Here is a 13,359-nt window from a genome sequence, read left to right as displayed (position 1 = left end):
TTTTTCGACAGAGCAAAGGACCGGATCAATAAAACAATGATATATTTTATATATTGTTTAATTGGTGTACATGGTTATGCATTATAATAATATTTATCAATTGTTAATTCATTAAATTATGGCACTTAACACAAATAAAATATATTGAAACAATACATACACTGAATAGGAAAATGTCTCGCCAGATTACAATTGATACATAATTACATTTAAACTTTTCGAAATAAACTTAACTATAATATTCGGAATTAGTTTCTCAGTCGTTCGTTGACGTTTCGTAAATTAACGAAAGCCTCTTTTTCTTTTTACGTTTTTTTTTACGAAAATAAAGTTTTCAACACAAAATTCAACTTATTGATCCCAATCGTAAAAATTATAAATAAAATCTTACACACATAATCGTAGAATAACTTAACCTTTTGTACCCATAAGGACAACTGACTCACCACATGTCATTGTATCCAACAATACCTTAAAACGAACGCGCAGGATGTCATTTTATAAAAAACCAGTTCAACATCATTCAATAATACAAACTGTTGATAAAAACTTACGACTAACAAACTCCTCTATGGTACTGCAAAAAGATACACGCGCTAATGCGAAGCGAATACTTGTGAAGCGGTCGCGAAGCGAACTGCCTACCCTCGCACTCGGAGTTACTTTGATTATCTTAAGGCATGTTTGTTTGACTAATACTTTAACGGCTAGTTAGGAGTTCGATTACTATAATAAATAATTTGTGGAAGCATTCCCCATGCTATTTAACGTTAAGTAGACGATACAATGAATATTCGACTGATGCAACAAGCGCACACACACGACACAGTAACATTATATAACTTTAATTACATACAAAGGCCACAACACATCATTCAGTCACAAAGCGCGAATTAACCCTAACACTGTAATGAAATGTTTAATTTACAAACGTTCACCCGCGCCACCACTGCATGGAGGTTACGATCATCTACATAATATTTCAACTATCATTTAGATAACATTATTACTCTAGTTATTGTATAGATTATTCCTATTGTACAGTTCTAATTTGTGTCAACTTACGTCCACTCTAGATTAATGAGATATCGTGTCGACGAGCCTCTACTTGTAGGATCACTGACTTCACTGAACGCAGTTGGCAAGAGTCGACCGAGGCGACATGGCGACATGGCGACGTCGCCGCTGTGAGGAGAGAGACACTTATACGCATATAATAATTTTGCTCACTACGAGTATACACTATAACTACGCCAATGTTGTGACTCGATAGCACGACGGACTACGAGAGGAACTGTATCGTGCATTCAAAATGTTTTTGTTACAAATTTTGACCTCTAAAATCACTACTAAGGATAACCTCATAATATTATGTACAATTACTTTACACCGATTAACGAATACTGAAATTTAATAATAGGTATAATAATTATAATAGAGTATTACGTCTCGAATATTAATATCAATCATATCATCCGATAATGTTGCGCTTCCAACTTGAGCAATAAAATACAATACATACCAAAAATATCATTTCTTTCCGCATCATAATAGCAGTGATATGACCATTATATCACAATAATATTCGTGACTGTATAAACATGTCGCTTGTTTTAGATGACGTGTTCATCGTTGATTACATTCAATTAATATCGCTAATAATTAATTTACATAGTCGTAGGTACGGCGCTACGGTGTCATTATCTACTTAGGTGGAGTGCTGGGCTATGTGTGGATGTGAATAGTGGATGGGCACGTGCAGTTAGTCGATACCAGTAGTTACGCACCAACACCGTATTATACAACTATTGAAGTGTAGGCCTTAGGAAAGGTTTTGTGGGCGAGGCCATGCGGTTAGTATGTACACATGTTAGGACCTACACCATGAGTTATAGAACCCTTCACCACAGACCGTTATAGGAAGGTGTTTAGGAGAGGAAGCATGCAGTTAGCGGACAGATATGTATGTTAACACAATCCGTGGGTGCTTTTTGTAAAGGTTTTATATGGTAGTAAATTCGGTTAGCCGTACCCAACGAAATAAATGGAATGAAACATTCACAAGTATTAAGTACATACTTAGTTACCGAAGTATTATAAAATTTTGTTTAAACTTTATACCTATCATGTTACATCACTAAATACCAATAGGCAGTAATTAGTATATCATACATTATATTGTTAAATCAATGGGTAATTTTAGACATCAAATTCACATTTACGCAATTTATCTAAACACCGAATTTTAGGCGTATCTCTCTCGACAGCGGCGACTTCCTTTATGATGATTACATTAGGATACGAAGGAGTTTGCCCTTAAGGTATGAGATTTTGTTCCTACCATAAAAGTAAATAGTATTCTACATATCACATATCATTGAGATAAATATTTACTGTAAATGCGTTGACACAGTTTCACGTCGATTACGCTGTGACATTCTCAGTAAATATTCTCACAATTTGTGTTACTTAAAATAAATTTATATACAGTCCAAGACCTTGTCGTGCCTTATAACGTAAGACTAGATTTTACTACAATAATTAGAAATGTGAGAGATTGATTTAATGACGTTAAGATTCTGCGAAGAAGTTATGAATATTGCTGAGTAAGGCAACATCAAAATTAAATACATTTAAATAATTAATTACACATAAAATTAACCCTCCAAATGAGTGGATAAGGGCATGAAATATCAGAATTACATACAAGTGGTTCCTATAATATATTCACATAGTCTCTGAACAGCACAGTTCCAAGCACATTCCGCACGAACCGAAACGAAGACAACACAAAGTTTCATCACATTCCCAAACGAAACCAACGTTTCACATTCCATTTATACACACATCAAGACCTATTGCACATTTTATCACCCTTCCTTCGGATATATTTCCCGATCGTCTGAAGATGTAATAAATCCGTGCTACGTAGAGCACAATTTATGACAAATTCAATATCAATCGCGAAACATATCGAATAGCGATTTCGATTTCTACCCGACTTTAGTTTTTGCCGTTCATCTGTAAGGGCCGCCAGCACGGCTGCCAGTCGTGCTATGGCTGCCAATATCAGAAGTCCTCTAACAGGACCGCGTCGCGCGGTACGAGCCCCTTCTGCTCCCCGCGACAACACAACAGGTACTGATCGTCCACCTCGAGGATCAGTCGCAGACGCTCGCCTTCGTTGAACGCCAGGTGGCCCGAGTCCGAGGGGAGCCGGTGCCAGAGCGTTCTAACGTATCTGGAAAGTTGCATCGAAAGGTCAGACAATATCTTCGAATCTCTACAAAAAAGACGATCGCCCGGAAGTATATTTGTAGAAGTCATAACTTACATGGGAAGTACCAGAGAAAACATGAAGGGAAGACCTGTTGTTGATAAGATGGATGGTATACGTACTTGTGTTTCTGCTGCGTGCTGGTCCGCTGCGAGCGCGCGGCGGAGGAGGAGGCGGCCCGGCGCGGGGCGGGCGGCGGCGCGGCGCGGCCGTACGGCAGCGACGAGGGCCGCGCCGCCGCGCCACCGCCGCAAGCGCCGTCCAATCGCGACGCCCTGCACCACAACATACGTTACACCAAACGCAACCGAGTGACCTATATTCGCTACTGCAGAGACCATGACCAATTTCTTCATCAAAAGTAACAGCCAAAATAAAAATTACATTCAAATTTGACTGTTATTTTTACTGTACACCTCATGTACCCCTTTACTTTGGTTGTAACCTTACTGTAAAATATTGGAAAAAGTTGAAAAAATGTACGGCTCTAGCGAGTACGAACATAAAACATTAGGGACATTTTCTTGATTGATCGCTCCATGACTTAATATGAATGATACGCATTTGTTAAACAGATGTGGAACTAATGACGACATAAGATGTTCCAGAAGTCCTCAGCTGCTTTTTTTATCTTTAATTATAATATTTTCTAACGTACAGAAACGAAACGATTTTTGAGTTGTTAATAAACCTGCATTACTATGGTAATATGTCTTTTGACGCATGTTACAGAACTTTGTACAAAGTGCGTCATGACTTTACTAAATATAGGCAGAAGACTCATCGCAGTTGATAGTTTACCTCAATAACTTCGCAGTACAACACCATACACTTCAGTAACTTACATTTTATTTCATGCGAACTTACAAATTAGGTTATTGTGTCGTGCTTATGAATATAGCTTGCCTTGGACTATTTTGTTATGATATAATGTTATTTTAAGTCTCTAATATAAGAGCAATAGATAATACAATATAATTAATAAATATTTATTTCTGTCATGATGCCTTAACCATTTTGAAAGGTATGGAGAGCAGTAAATAATATTAGGTCGGGGAAAAAGTCTTTTCGCATTATAGTAACGTAATAAAATCTTTTCTCTACACAAAAAAGCTCGATACCTCACGAGCTCACTGAAAGAAACCTAATGAACCGTGTACTCATTCGTGATTCTTGAAGCCAAAGAGATTTTATTACAAGTTCATACATACTATCATGCGAAAAGACTTTTTCCCGACCTAATATAGTTATTTTCTTTTTCCACATGCGCATGCTGTTAGAACGGATCCTTCATCAGCATTGTTAGTTTATAATTCCCATCTAGTACATACGGCGGTGTTCTCTTAACATAATTGCTTGTGTTTTTAGACACAGGATCACTTTGCACCCTCGGTTTCACGTTCGCTTTCTTCGTCGTCGTCTCAGGTATAATTCTGAAGATATTGTGCATTATAAGCTAAATAATATTGCGGTGCTACGTAAAACATTATGAAAGCATTATAAAAGAATTCTCCAGAAGACAGTTTTATATAAAGATTTCCGCCACCAATATAATAACCCGAATAGCCTTGAGGAAAATAGAAATATAAAATACATAATTTATCGCCCACCTAGGCTAAAATATGCTACATTAAAACAAGAATAGATCTACGCATAATATGTGAAACAGATCGTACGAGATGCCGCGACAAGACATTCTAGTTTCCGTGTTCTGTCTTGTATTTGCATGTTAGGAAATTGATAGCATCTACCTATTGTGGTATTTCCGTTACACTGTATCTATTTGACTTGCGTGATAGTTTAGTATATTTACCTGTTAGCTGGTTGCGGCGGTTTTTTATTGGTAGAGGTAGTTCGCGTGGTGCCTGACCTGGGAGTCGACGTTGTAGGAGATGTACCCTTCCGTACTGGAACCGGGATTCCCCTGCAGAAGACCACGGAAATATTAGGCTTTCACTTCAAAAAAGAGAATTATGATCTGAACTAGGATAAGAATTGAAGAAATTGTAGCACTGTTTCAATAGCTCGATTCTCTACTATTATCAAGTACCGAAAACCGGCTAACTGAAATTTTGTATGAAAATCTTATCAGCGCCTCTAGCGGACGTCTTAGAAAATATTTTTGCAGTACATTTGAAATGTCAAACTCTCGTCAGATGTGGAAATGATGACGAGTCGAATCTCGATGGTTTCGATTATACAGAATCGTGATACAGTAGCGCTATTTTTCGACGACTATCGACTATTGACTTGCTAGCGAGAAACTTTGTATGAAAATCTGATCAGCGCCTCTAGTGGGTACCGTAGCAACTATTTCTGCAGCTCACTTTAAAGTTAAACTCTCGATACTAGATTGTATCAACTTTAGAGAATAGTCCTATAGGTTAAATGAAGTAATGTGCACCAAAGAGAACACATAACTTCGGATGCTGAGCATAGCTAAAAATAAACTTGAGTTCACAATTCTTATATTTCTATGAAAACATTACGTCCCACTGCACTTTCGTCGAAGGCAGTATTAATGTACAAGTTCAGAGTACGTAGGAGGTAGATATCAAATTAAACGAAATATGGTCTCAATAAACATAAATCTACTCAATTGGTTTGTCATTGTAACGGATTGTGACTCATATAAATGTCTGTAATTTTTGTGCAAGGAGAACGATCTGCTCGCATGTCAAACTGATAATGGTTTTATTGACTAGAACATTCTGTGTTTTATGATCAATTCTAGCAACAGCAGTACAGAAAATTGTAGATTCTAGAAACTTCTATTAACAATTAATTATTCCTGTAGTATCTGCCACTAAACTGCCTAAATTGCCACTGATGAAAACATATAAAAAAATCAAATCCAAGTCCTATGAACTTAGGGCTTTTGTACTTTGATTGTATATTTGTATAGAAATAGACATCAAACAAGTAATCTATTGATCTTTTAACGTATCAACATAGTATTCCTAAAAATAAACTTTATAAAATGAGTCTAAAATCATTGTTTACCGATGGGTATTCTTGGCTGGCGACTGCAGGGCAGGTGCCTGTGGCCGGACGGGCGATGACACGGGCCGAGGGATCTTCGAGCCGCGCGCCGCCGCCGGAGACGTCTCTCCTGAGAATATAAATACAACAACATTCAATAACTTGCAGTACAAATACAATAACAACGCTTATGACGTCATATACTGCTACAAACGTTGTTTGTACAGCTGGCTTCTATACTCACTGGTAATGTAAACGGCATGCAGGTTTGCACCTTTTTGGTTATTTTCGCATATTTTAAAGTGTTCTATGGTAAACATTCCCGATAATATTTTAATAAAGACTCACCCGACGGTGTTACGGGGCTTTCTGCATTGCTCAGCATCTCCCACTTGAGCTGCAACCTTCTGAATTTGCCGCCAGAGTTGCCGCTTGCATTGCCCGTGTTAGCACTCGCGCCGCTGCTGGCCGAGCCTGGCCGCCATTGCTCCTCCCCGCTACACTCCAGCTGAATTACAAACCATATCATTACAATTTTGCTTTACAATATGAATTTTACTATTAACATCTAAATATCTAGTTATTATTAGGGAGTATCGAACTGTTAACTATGTCCTCGTTAATCTAACTACTGCTTCAAATTAAAGTAATTTAATTCAATTATGAAGTTCATTATGACAATTAAACAGTAAACTAAATGAGAGAACAAACAAAAGTAATACATTAGAAATGGTATCCAATATAAATATAAACACAAAACTGGTTGCAAAGTCCAAAATGCGTGTTGTGAGAAACCAATGCAAGCAAACAAAATGTTAGAAGCAATAAGCGTAACAATCAACAACCTGCAAATTAAAAACAACGTTGACCGCAACAAAACCTTTGTCAAAGCACATGTACGTAATGTCCACACACAAAGTACCGCCGAGTTTACCTTCGCTTCATTGCTGGAGGGTTTAGCGGAGGGTTTATTGTTCTCTAGACTATCAGTGTAATCGTCGCTGTCGTCGAACACGAGTCTATCGAACGCCTGCATCAACTTAGAGCCCAAGTGCACCCCAGACCATCTGCGGTTAGTCTCCAACTCTATTCTGCTATTGTTAGGGCAGATGTCGTAACCGATCGCAGTCGGGTTGACGCACGACCGGGGTCTATTCTTTTCTACCGTGGTCTTAACATTGGCAGAGTCGTTCAGCAGGTCGGGTGTAGACGGCTCTTTGTTCTTGGGCTCTTTGTGTCTCATTATGACAGAAGTTTGGCAGTCGTCGCTCGAGAGTCCGCTCGACTGCATGGAACGCACCAGCTTCAGCAAATTCCGCTGGTTCAGTGTTAGTGGTGGAGTGTTAATTGAAGTGGGCTGTTAAATACACCAAATTCTTTTTAGCATCATGCATCATGCCGTCCAACGTTAGTTTAGTACAAGTTAGGTCGTCGACAAGGTCATCGATCGGATTCGAAGCTCGGCCGTACCTTTATTTGCATTTTATGTAAGCTGTGCACGAAAGTAAATGCTAAGATATCGCGTTCGTACGCCGTGAACTGTGATTTAAGCACATGCAGTAAACAATAAAATGCAAATAAAGCGATGTTGCTCCGGCAGGCGGCTGTTTGATAGTATGCGATAGTGGTTTTGGAACACGAAAGACACGGAATATTGATTATGTATTTCAATATGGTAAAGTGGCATTCAGTGTCTGTCTTCGGAATATTAGGTATTAGTTTGTGAATAAATAGGTATAAGGTCACTTACTCGGCTTGCCGCACGCATATCGCTTTCAATTTTCTTGAAGCTTCTGTGTAGTTCACGCATTTCGAACATAAGATCCAGTGAGAATGGTAGTAATTTCAATGGTTCCAGACTGGCGAGTAAGGTGTCGAGTAGTGCGCGACACCGCGGCTCGCCCACACAACCAGCGAGGATCAGAGAGTCAGGTGTGTAATGTTTAGCGAGCACTGACTCCCTCGTACGAACGAATGACACCCACGCATCAACAGACTGGGCGCTGAAAGTAGACGAATTGTTTAATATACAGAACATGGCCTCTTTTTACACTGCTATAGTTAAAATTTGCAATTGATACTTACTTTAACAATCCAAGAATAAATGCATTGAATTTGACTAGACCTTCCGTAACAGCATCTTCACTGTTAATCCTTAGTACTAATTCATTCAGAGACTTTGTAATAGGTCCTGAAAATTAAACTCATATTAGAATCGACCATACTTTTAAATTATTATGAGGGTAAAATGGTAATATTCATGTTTCCTCACCTTGTCTTGCAGTAGCTTCGACCATTTGCCAAACTGAGTTGTTCACAGCTCCGAAAGAGGTCTCGATATTTTCCTTGAGGCCGTCTCTGAAGATGGCGTATAAGGCTGGACATAACGCATTCAGTGCTATTTTAGCGCAGGCCGGGGACTCTTTCGAATCTCCGAGGAACGCCAACTCAGCTTGATCCGTAGCCGGAGAGAAATGCTGAATTAACATTTCTACAGCATCGGTTACATTAGACACTAAAGCTGCGAACAAAATAGAAGTATGTTAATATTGCATAACTAACTAATATTACTACAATATTGCATAACGTAAACTAATTTTGTTACAAATTACCTCTCTTTTGTGACACATCGATCACGTCGTATTTTCCTCTCGCGTCATGATGGATGGGGCTTCCAAATTCGTCAGGACTCACTTCAGCTTCTTCACAGATTGGTATCTCAGCTAGATTCTTTCCCTACAATGTTTCCGTTAGCTTGTTTAGTGTTAGTAGAATATGCAAATAAAATTAAACAACAAAAATGCACATTATGGTTAATGACTGACAAGCGCAGGTACAGTACTGTGACTAAACAATGCGCCAACAAAATCATAATATGTGCAAAGTAACATTTGATAGCAATAGCGGTAGGTGTAAGTTGTGGTAGTTCATTCATAAAGCACAGAAACTGCGAATGAAGGAACAACTAAAAAGAACATAAATAAATGTAAACAGAAAACATAAGAGCAAAAAAAGAACCGAAGGTACTCACAGAAATTAACGGGCAATGATGTGTGTGAGCAGAAGTAACATTAGCAAATGAAACGTTACCTGATAATGCCTCTGCGCTATGACAGCGGAAATGTTGGGCGAGTTGGGTGGAGTGGTAAGACTCACGCCCTTTACGTCTTCCATAGGCTTTAACTGAGTCTGTTGACTATCGACCCTGTTGGCCTCAGACTTCTGTGCAAAACTCACTGACTTCTTACTATTACAACTACTGCCGCTCGATTCTGTGGACCTTTGGTTCTCCTCCTGAGACCGCTTCATTTGTAGGAATTTGGTAACCTGGTTCCTTACCTTTTGAACTTGATTTTGGTCCCATTCATCCATGTTTTGACAATTGAAGCCACTGTGTTTCAAAAATTCTTCTAGTTGTTGCAAATCCGCACTGCTAATAAGTGCACCGGGTGGAGGGAATTCAGTATATTCCATTTTCTTCGTTCGTGGTTTTGGTAGCGGTGGTGTGTGGGGTCTGTGAAACTTAAGTTCATTTGATTTGCCTGACTCAAGACTACTCTCGGTTCCAACCCCTTCATCTGGATAGTACTCATTATAATCGGCATCCTTTTCTGCTGCATCGAGAAATTGTTGAGATAATCTTTTGGCTGCCAAATCATTGTTCTTTCTGTAGTCTACGTTTTGGTTTTGTAGATAGTATGGTTCTTGCAATGATCTTCTTTTCGTTTTATGTTCAGTCGCAGCCGTTAAACATACGACGGGATCTTGAATGAGGTCATCCATTTCAAACATACTATAACGTTTAGTGTGCGCGCTAGATTTCCGCGTCTTATCCATCGACTTGCGTAATATGCTCTTTGGTAATGGCGGCCTTGGCGGCGCTAACTCTCCTTGTTTGAGAATGCGATTTTGATCTGCTAATGAGAGCGATCGTTTCGGAATCATGGGATTAACTCTCTGTCCGTCATTATTGACACCACTCGCTTCAGAGCTCGTAGCGCTGTCGTAACGATACACAAATAAGGGATTGAAGTTTCCAGCTGGTGCAGGGCTGTTTTGTGCTGAGGAGTCTGTGAGCATTGTAGACGAGCCACGGTAGCCTGAAGACGGCTGAGTTGCTGTGCTCGAGCTTGACGATACCGCGGTCGTGTTTCCTGCTAAGTTATTACAATCACAGCTCATTGGTCGCTTAGACCTGGACGCAGGCGACGCGTTGCAGTACTTATCTCCGCATTTAGACGGGCCTTCTTTTTCCTTCATGTGTTGCATTAATTCAGGTACTTCGGACAATAACTGCCTACATTCTAGTGGCAGTAAGAAGTTGAGTGAATCCCAGTCTTTGATATGTCCAAGTCCCTTTTTCTTCAACATTTCTAAATCATTGCACGAAAAAGGCCGTTTGCCTTTGACGTTTAACCTTCTCTTAGTTTCACTGGACTTAGGCGATACATTAACTTTTAAAGGATTTAAATAAATATTGGGCCTTCCATTCAAGAAGCTGATGTCTGGTAAAGTATAACTTGGATATAATACAAATACAGGTTTTTCACAATCTCCTTCTTTCAATTTTTCTAGGAAGGTAGGTTCTACAAGCTTAAATAGTTCTCGTTGCGACATACTAGATAAATGCATGCTCGACGTCTGCATGCTTTTATCTATAGTATTAGCTTCAAGGTGAGTTGACGTAGACTTGTGGTCACAGTGCTCCTTTTGTAGGAGCCTGTTCATCCTGGTGATTTGAGTTCCGTCAGACTCTGAACAACTGGAAATACTAACGCTTGTAGCTGAAGATTGTGATGAACAAGATTTTCTATTCGTACGTTTTGAAGGACTATTCATAATATTTAGATTTGTTCTCTTAAGATGTGGTTTGTTGACTGTGGCGTAGAGGTTGTTCTCGCTATCACTCAATTTAGCTCCATCGCCAGTTTCTTCTTCCTCAATGAGAACTTCATCGTATACTCTATGACTATGAGGATTGGTAGGTGGAATCTCTTCGTAGACGAGGGAAGTGACCTCTTCCACAGCATCGACAGGTAAATCAATTTGTGGACGTTCCGAGATTCCAGATTTCGAATCACCTAATTTTTGTTCGCCCATAGACTCTCCACTCTCTCCTCCTGAACTCGAAGGCCAGCACTCAGATCTTTCCAATTGTTCCATGCTGACGATACCATCGTTGCTCATACTTTTTTGCTTCATGAAAAGTTTTACTAAACTAAATGTTTGTTTGGGTTGACTTTTGTCTGAAGAAGTGTGATTTTCTGTAGAAGAAGTGCTCATGGGTTCCGAGTGCTGGCTTCCATGTGTTGATCGATGTTGTGACACATCGTAGACTTTCATGCACATGGTAGTGCCGGTTATCCTTTGATTCACGGTGAAAGAATCCACCTGAAAACAATATTAGAGATATTTACACCTACTAGATAGATTTTTGGCAGTGAACGATATTAACACAATACATACCGTTGAATTACTCAGAGCAGCTGAATTTATGGAACTACTCATAAGTTTCCTTCTGTACAGATTTGGCAAACTTTGGCTTTTAATGACTGAATTGTTCATGTTGTCGTTTGTGGCATCAGTCGCATCATTTGAGCCTTCATTATTGTTACCGGATGGGTGCCTAAAAAGTAAAATGTTATGTTAATATCAAAGTTTACAAAGTTGAGTTATGATATAAGCATTTCTTCAAGGTTTCTCATTTTCAAATTGCACTCTAAGTATAGCAGCTCTTTGGTATAATAGCTTTTGTTGTGAGATAGAATAATGATAGTAGGTACCTGATGGGGCAGCAATGCAGAAAATAAAAATAGTAAAGAGTATTTTGTTGATATTTACCTCCTTAAGGGTGACTGACTGGTTTGTTTCTTAAGCTTACTCCAAGTAGTTAATCCTAAATCGCTCCTAGCCATAGACGTTGTTAACTTATTTGTTAATTTCTTACATCTTTCTAATAATTCTAAGTTCCTGCGCGTTCTTTCATCGTTATCTAAAACTAAGGTTTCTTCTTCTTCGCCCAATTTGTCTGTAAACATATCATAAGTGTGAGTCTTATTCTTATCATGAGTAATTTTATGATTATGAATCAGTTCAGTGTAATTAGTATCGCAGTTAAGTGAGCAAACATTAAATCACTATGCTGCAATATGTATCACAGTTTCCAGGAAGAGATATTAAAGTATCGTACCATGTTTTTGATTGACGGCGGGTTCAGCACACTCACTGTCCTCAGAGTATGTAGTGAGACTGCCCTCAAAGGCGATGGTATAGTTGTCCTTATTGGCCTGGCAGGTGAGAATGAGGTCCTGCTCAGAGGGCAGTTCGCAGTCCAGGCTGTCCACGCTAAAGTGAACGCCATGCGCACCCTCTTTCACGGGGGAGAACAGAAGTTCAGACTTGCATATTGACATTGTGTTGATCGAACCGACGGATTCTTCACCCTAAACAAATAAGTTTGTTACTGTAGTTTGCTATTCATCTACGACTATCAGATTACAAATTTAAGCATCCATCACAAATTGATGATATTTTAATGATAATTATGTCTAATCATAAATTATACTTATTTTCGTCTTCTACATAAAAATACATGTTTGGTATTTGTTCTTAATCTATAGGACAAAGTCCCTATTCTAAGATAATAATAAAACAATACAGGAACCTACGATTACGCGTACACGTACTAAAAGTAACATGTGAATGTTCTCGGAAGATTTCGAAACAGTAACGCATGTAGAACATAAACATTTACGTCTAGTTATAACTCTAGATGCGGATGCAAGTCGCGGCTAAAAATACGACCTGCAGTAACATACAGGTACCAAAACTATATTATTATTTATCAATGAATGATGTTTGTAGCTTAGTATGCAATTAAGTTGCTTATATCTAATGATTTAATTATCTAATTAATGAAAAAAAGCAGTGTTTACATCATACTGTTTGTAAAACCATTCAAAAAGGGGAGATGACACGCCCTACATGCGGGTACAGTCAGTGTCATCAGGACGATTCAAAGTGACAAAACAACATGGCTGCCGACGAACGTTATCATCAATTTAATTCCCTTTCCTGCCACAAATGAGGTCACAAATCAA

General features: G+C 38.9%; 1 protein-coding gene across 10 annotated transcripts in view; it reads right to left on the bottom strand.

The window, feature by feature from the left end:
* Nucleotides 1-42: 42 nt before the first annotated feature.
* The window catches only part of LOC142976425 (uncharacterized), a 67,281-nt gene continuing 53,964 nt past the window's right edge, over nucleotides 43-13,359 (bottom strand). For 7 of the 10 annotated variants that reach the window (XM_076119779.1, XM_076119777.1, XM_076119778.1 and 4 more), the window contains 15 exons: nucleotides 12,450-12,702; nucleotides 12,101-12,287; nucleotides 11,726-11,885; nucleotides 9,350-11,650; nucleotides 8,872-8,995; nucleotides 8,532-8,780; nucleotides 8,345-8,450; nucleotides 8,010-8,262; nucleotides 7,194-7,616; nucleotides 6,608-6,767; nucleotides 6,281-6,389; nucleotides 5,091-5,201; nucleotides 4,609-4,710; nucleotides 3,400-3,552; nucleotides 43-3,241 (listed from right to left, as the gene is read on the bottom strand). In XM_076119779.1, coding sequence (XP_075975894.1) covers nucleotides 3,070-3,241; nucleotides 3,400-3,552; nucleotides 4,609-4,710; nucleotides 5,091-5,201; nucleotides 6,281-6,389; nucleotides 6,608-6,767; nucleotides 7,194-7,616; nucleotides 8,010-8,262; nucleotides 8,345-8,450; nucleotides 8,532-8,780; nucleotides 8,872-8,995; nucleotides 9,350-11,650; nucleotides 11,726-11,885; nucleotides 12,101-12,287; nucleotides 12,450-12,702 — 4,863 coding nt within the window. In that variant the 3' untranslated portion in view covers nucleotides 43-3,069. The remainder of the gene's footprint in view (nucleotides 3,242-3,399; nucleotides 3,553-4,608; nucleotides 4,711-5,090; nucleotides 5,202-6,280; nucleotides 6,390-6,607; nucleotides 6,768-7,193; nucleotides 7,617-8,009; nucleotides 8,263-8,344; nucleotides 8,451-8,531; nucleotides 8,781-8,871; nucleotides 8,996-9,349; nucleotides 11,651-11,725; nucleotides 11,886-12,100; nucleotides 12,288-12,449; nucleotides 12,703-13,359) is intronic. The other 3 variants (XM_076119781.1, XM_076119776.1, XM_076119782.1) reach the window with 3 other exon arrangements.

Source organism: Anticarsia gemmatalis, chromosome 11 (assembly GCF_050436995.1).
Source record: "Anticarsia gemmatalis isolate Benzon Research Colony breed Stoneville strain chromosome 11, ilAntGemm2 primary, whole genome shotgun sequence".
Lineage (NCBI taxonomy): Eukaryota > Metazoa > Arthropoda > Insecta > Lepidoptera > Erebidae > Anticarsia > Anticarsia gemmatalis.
This window is presented reverse-complemented; position numbering and strand designations above follow the sequence as displayed.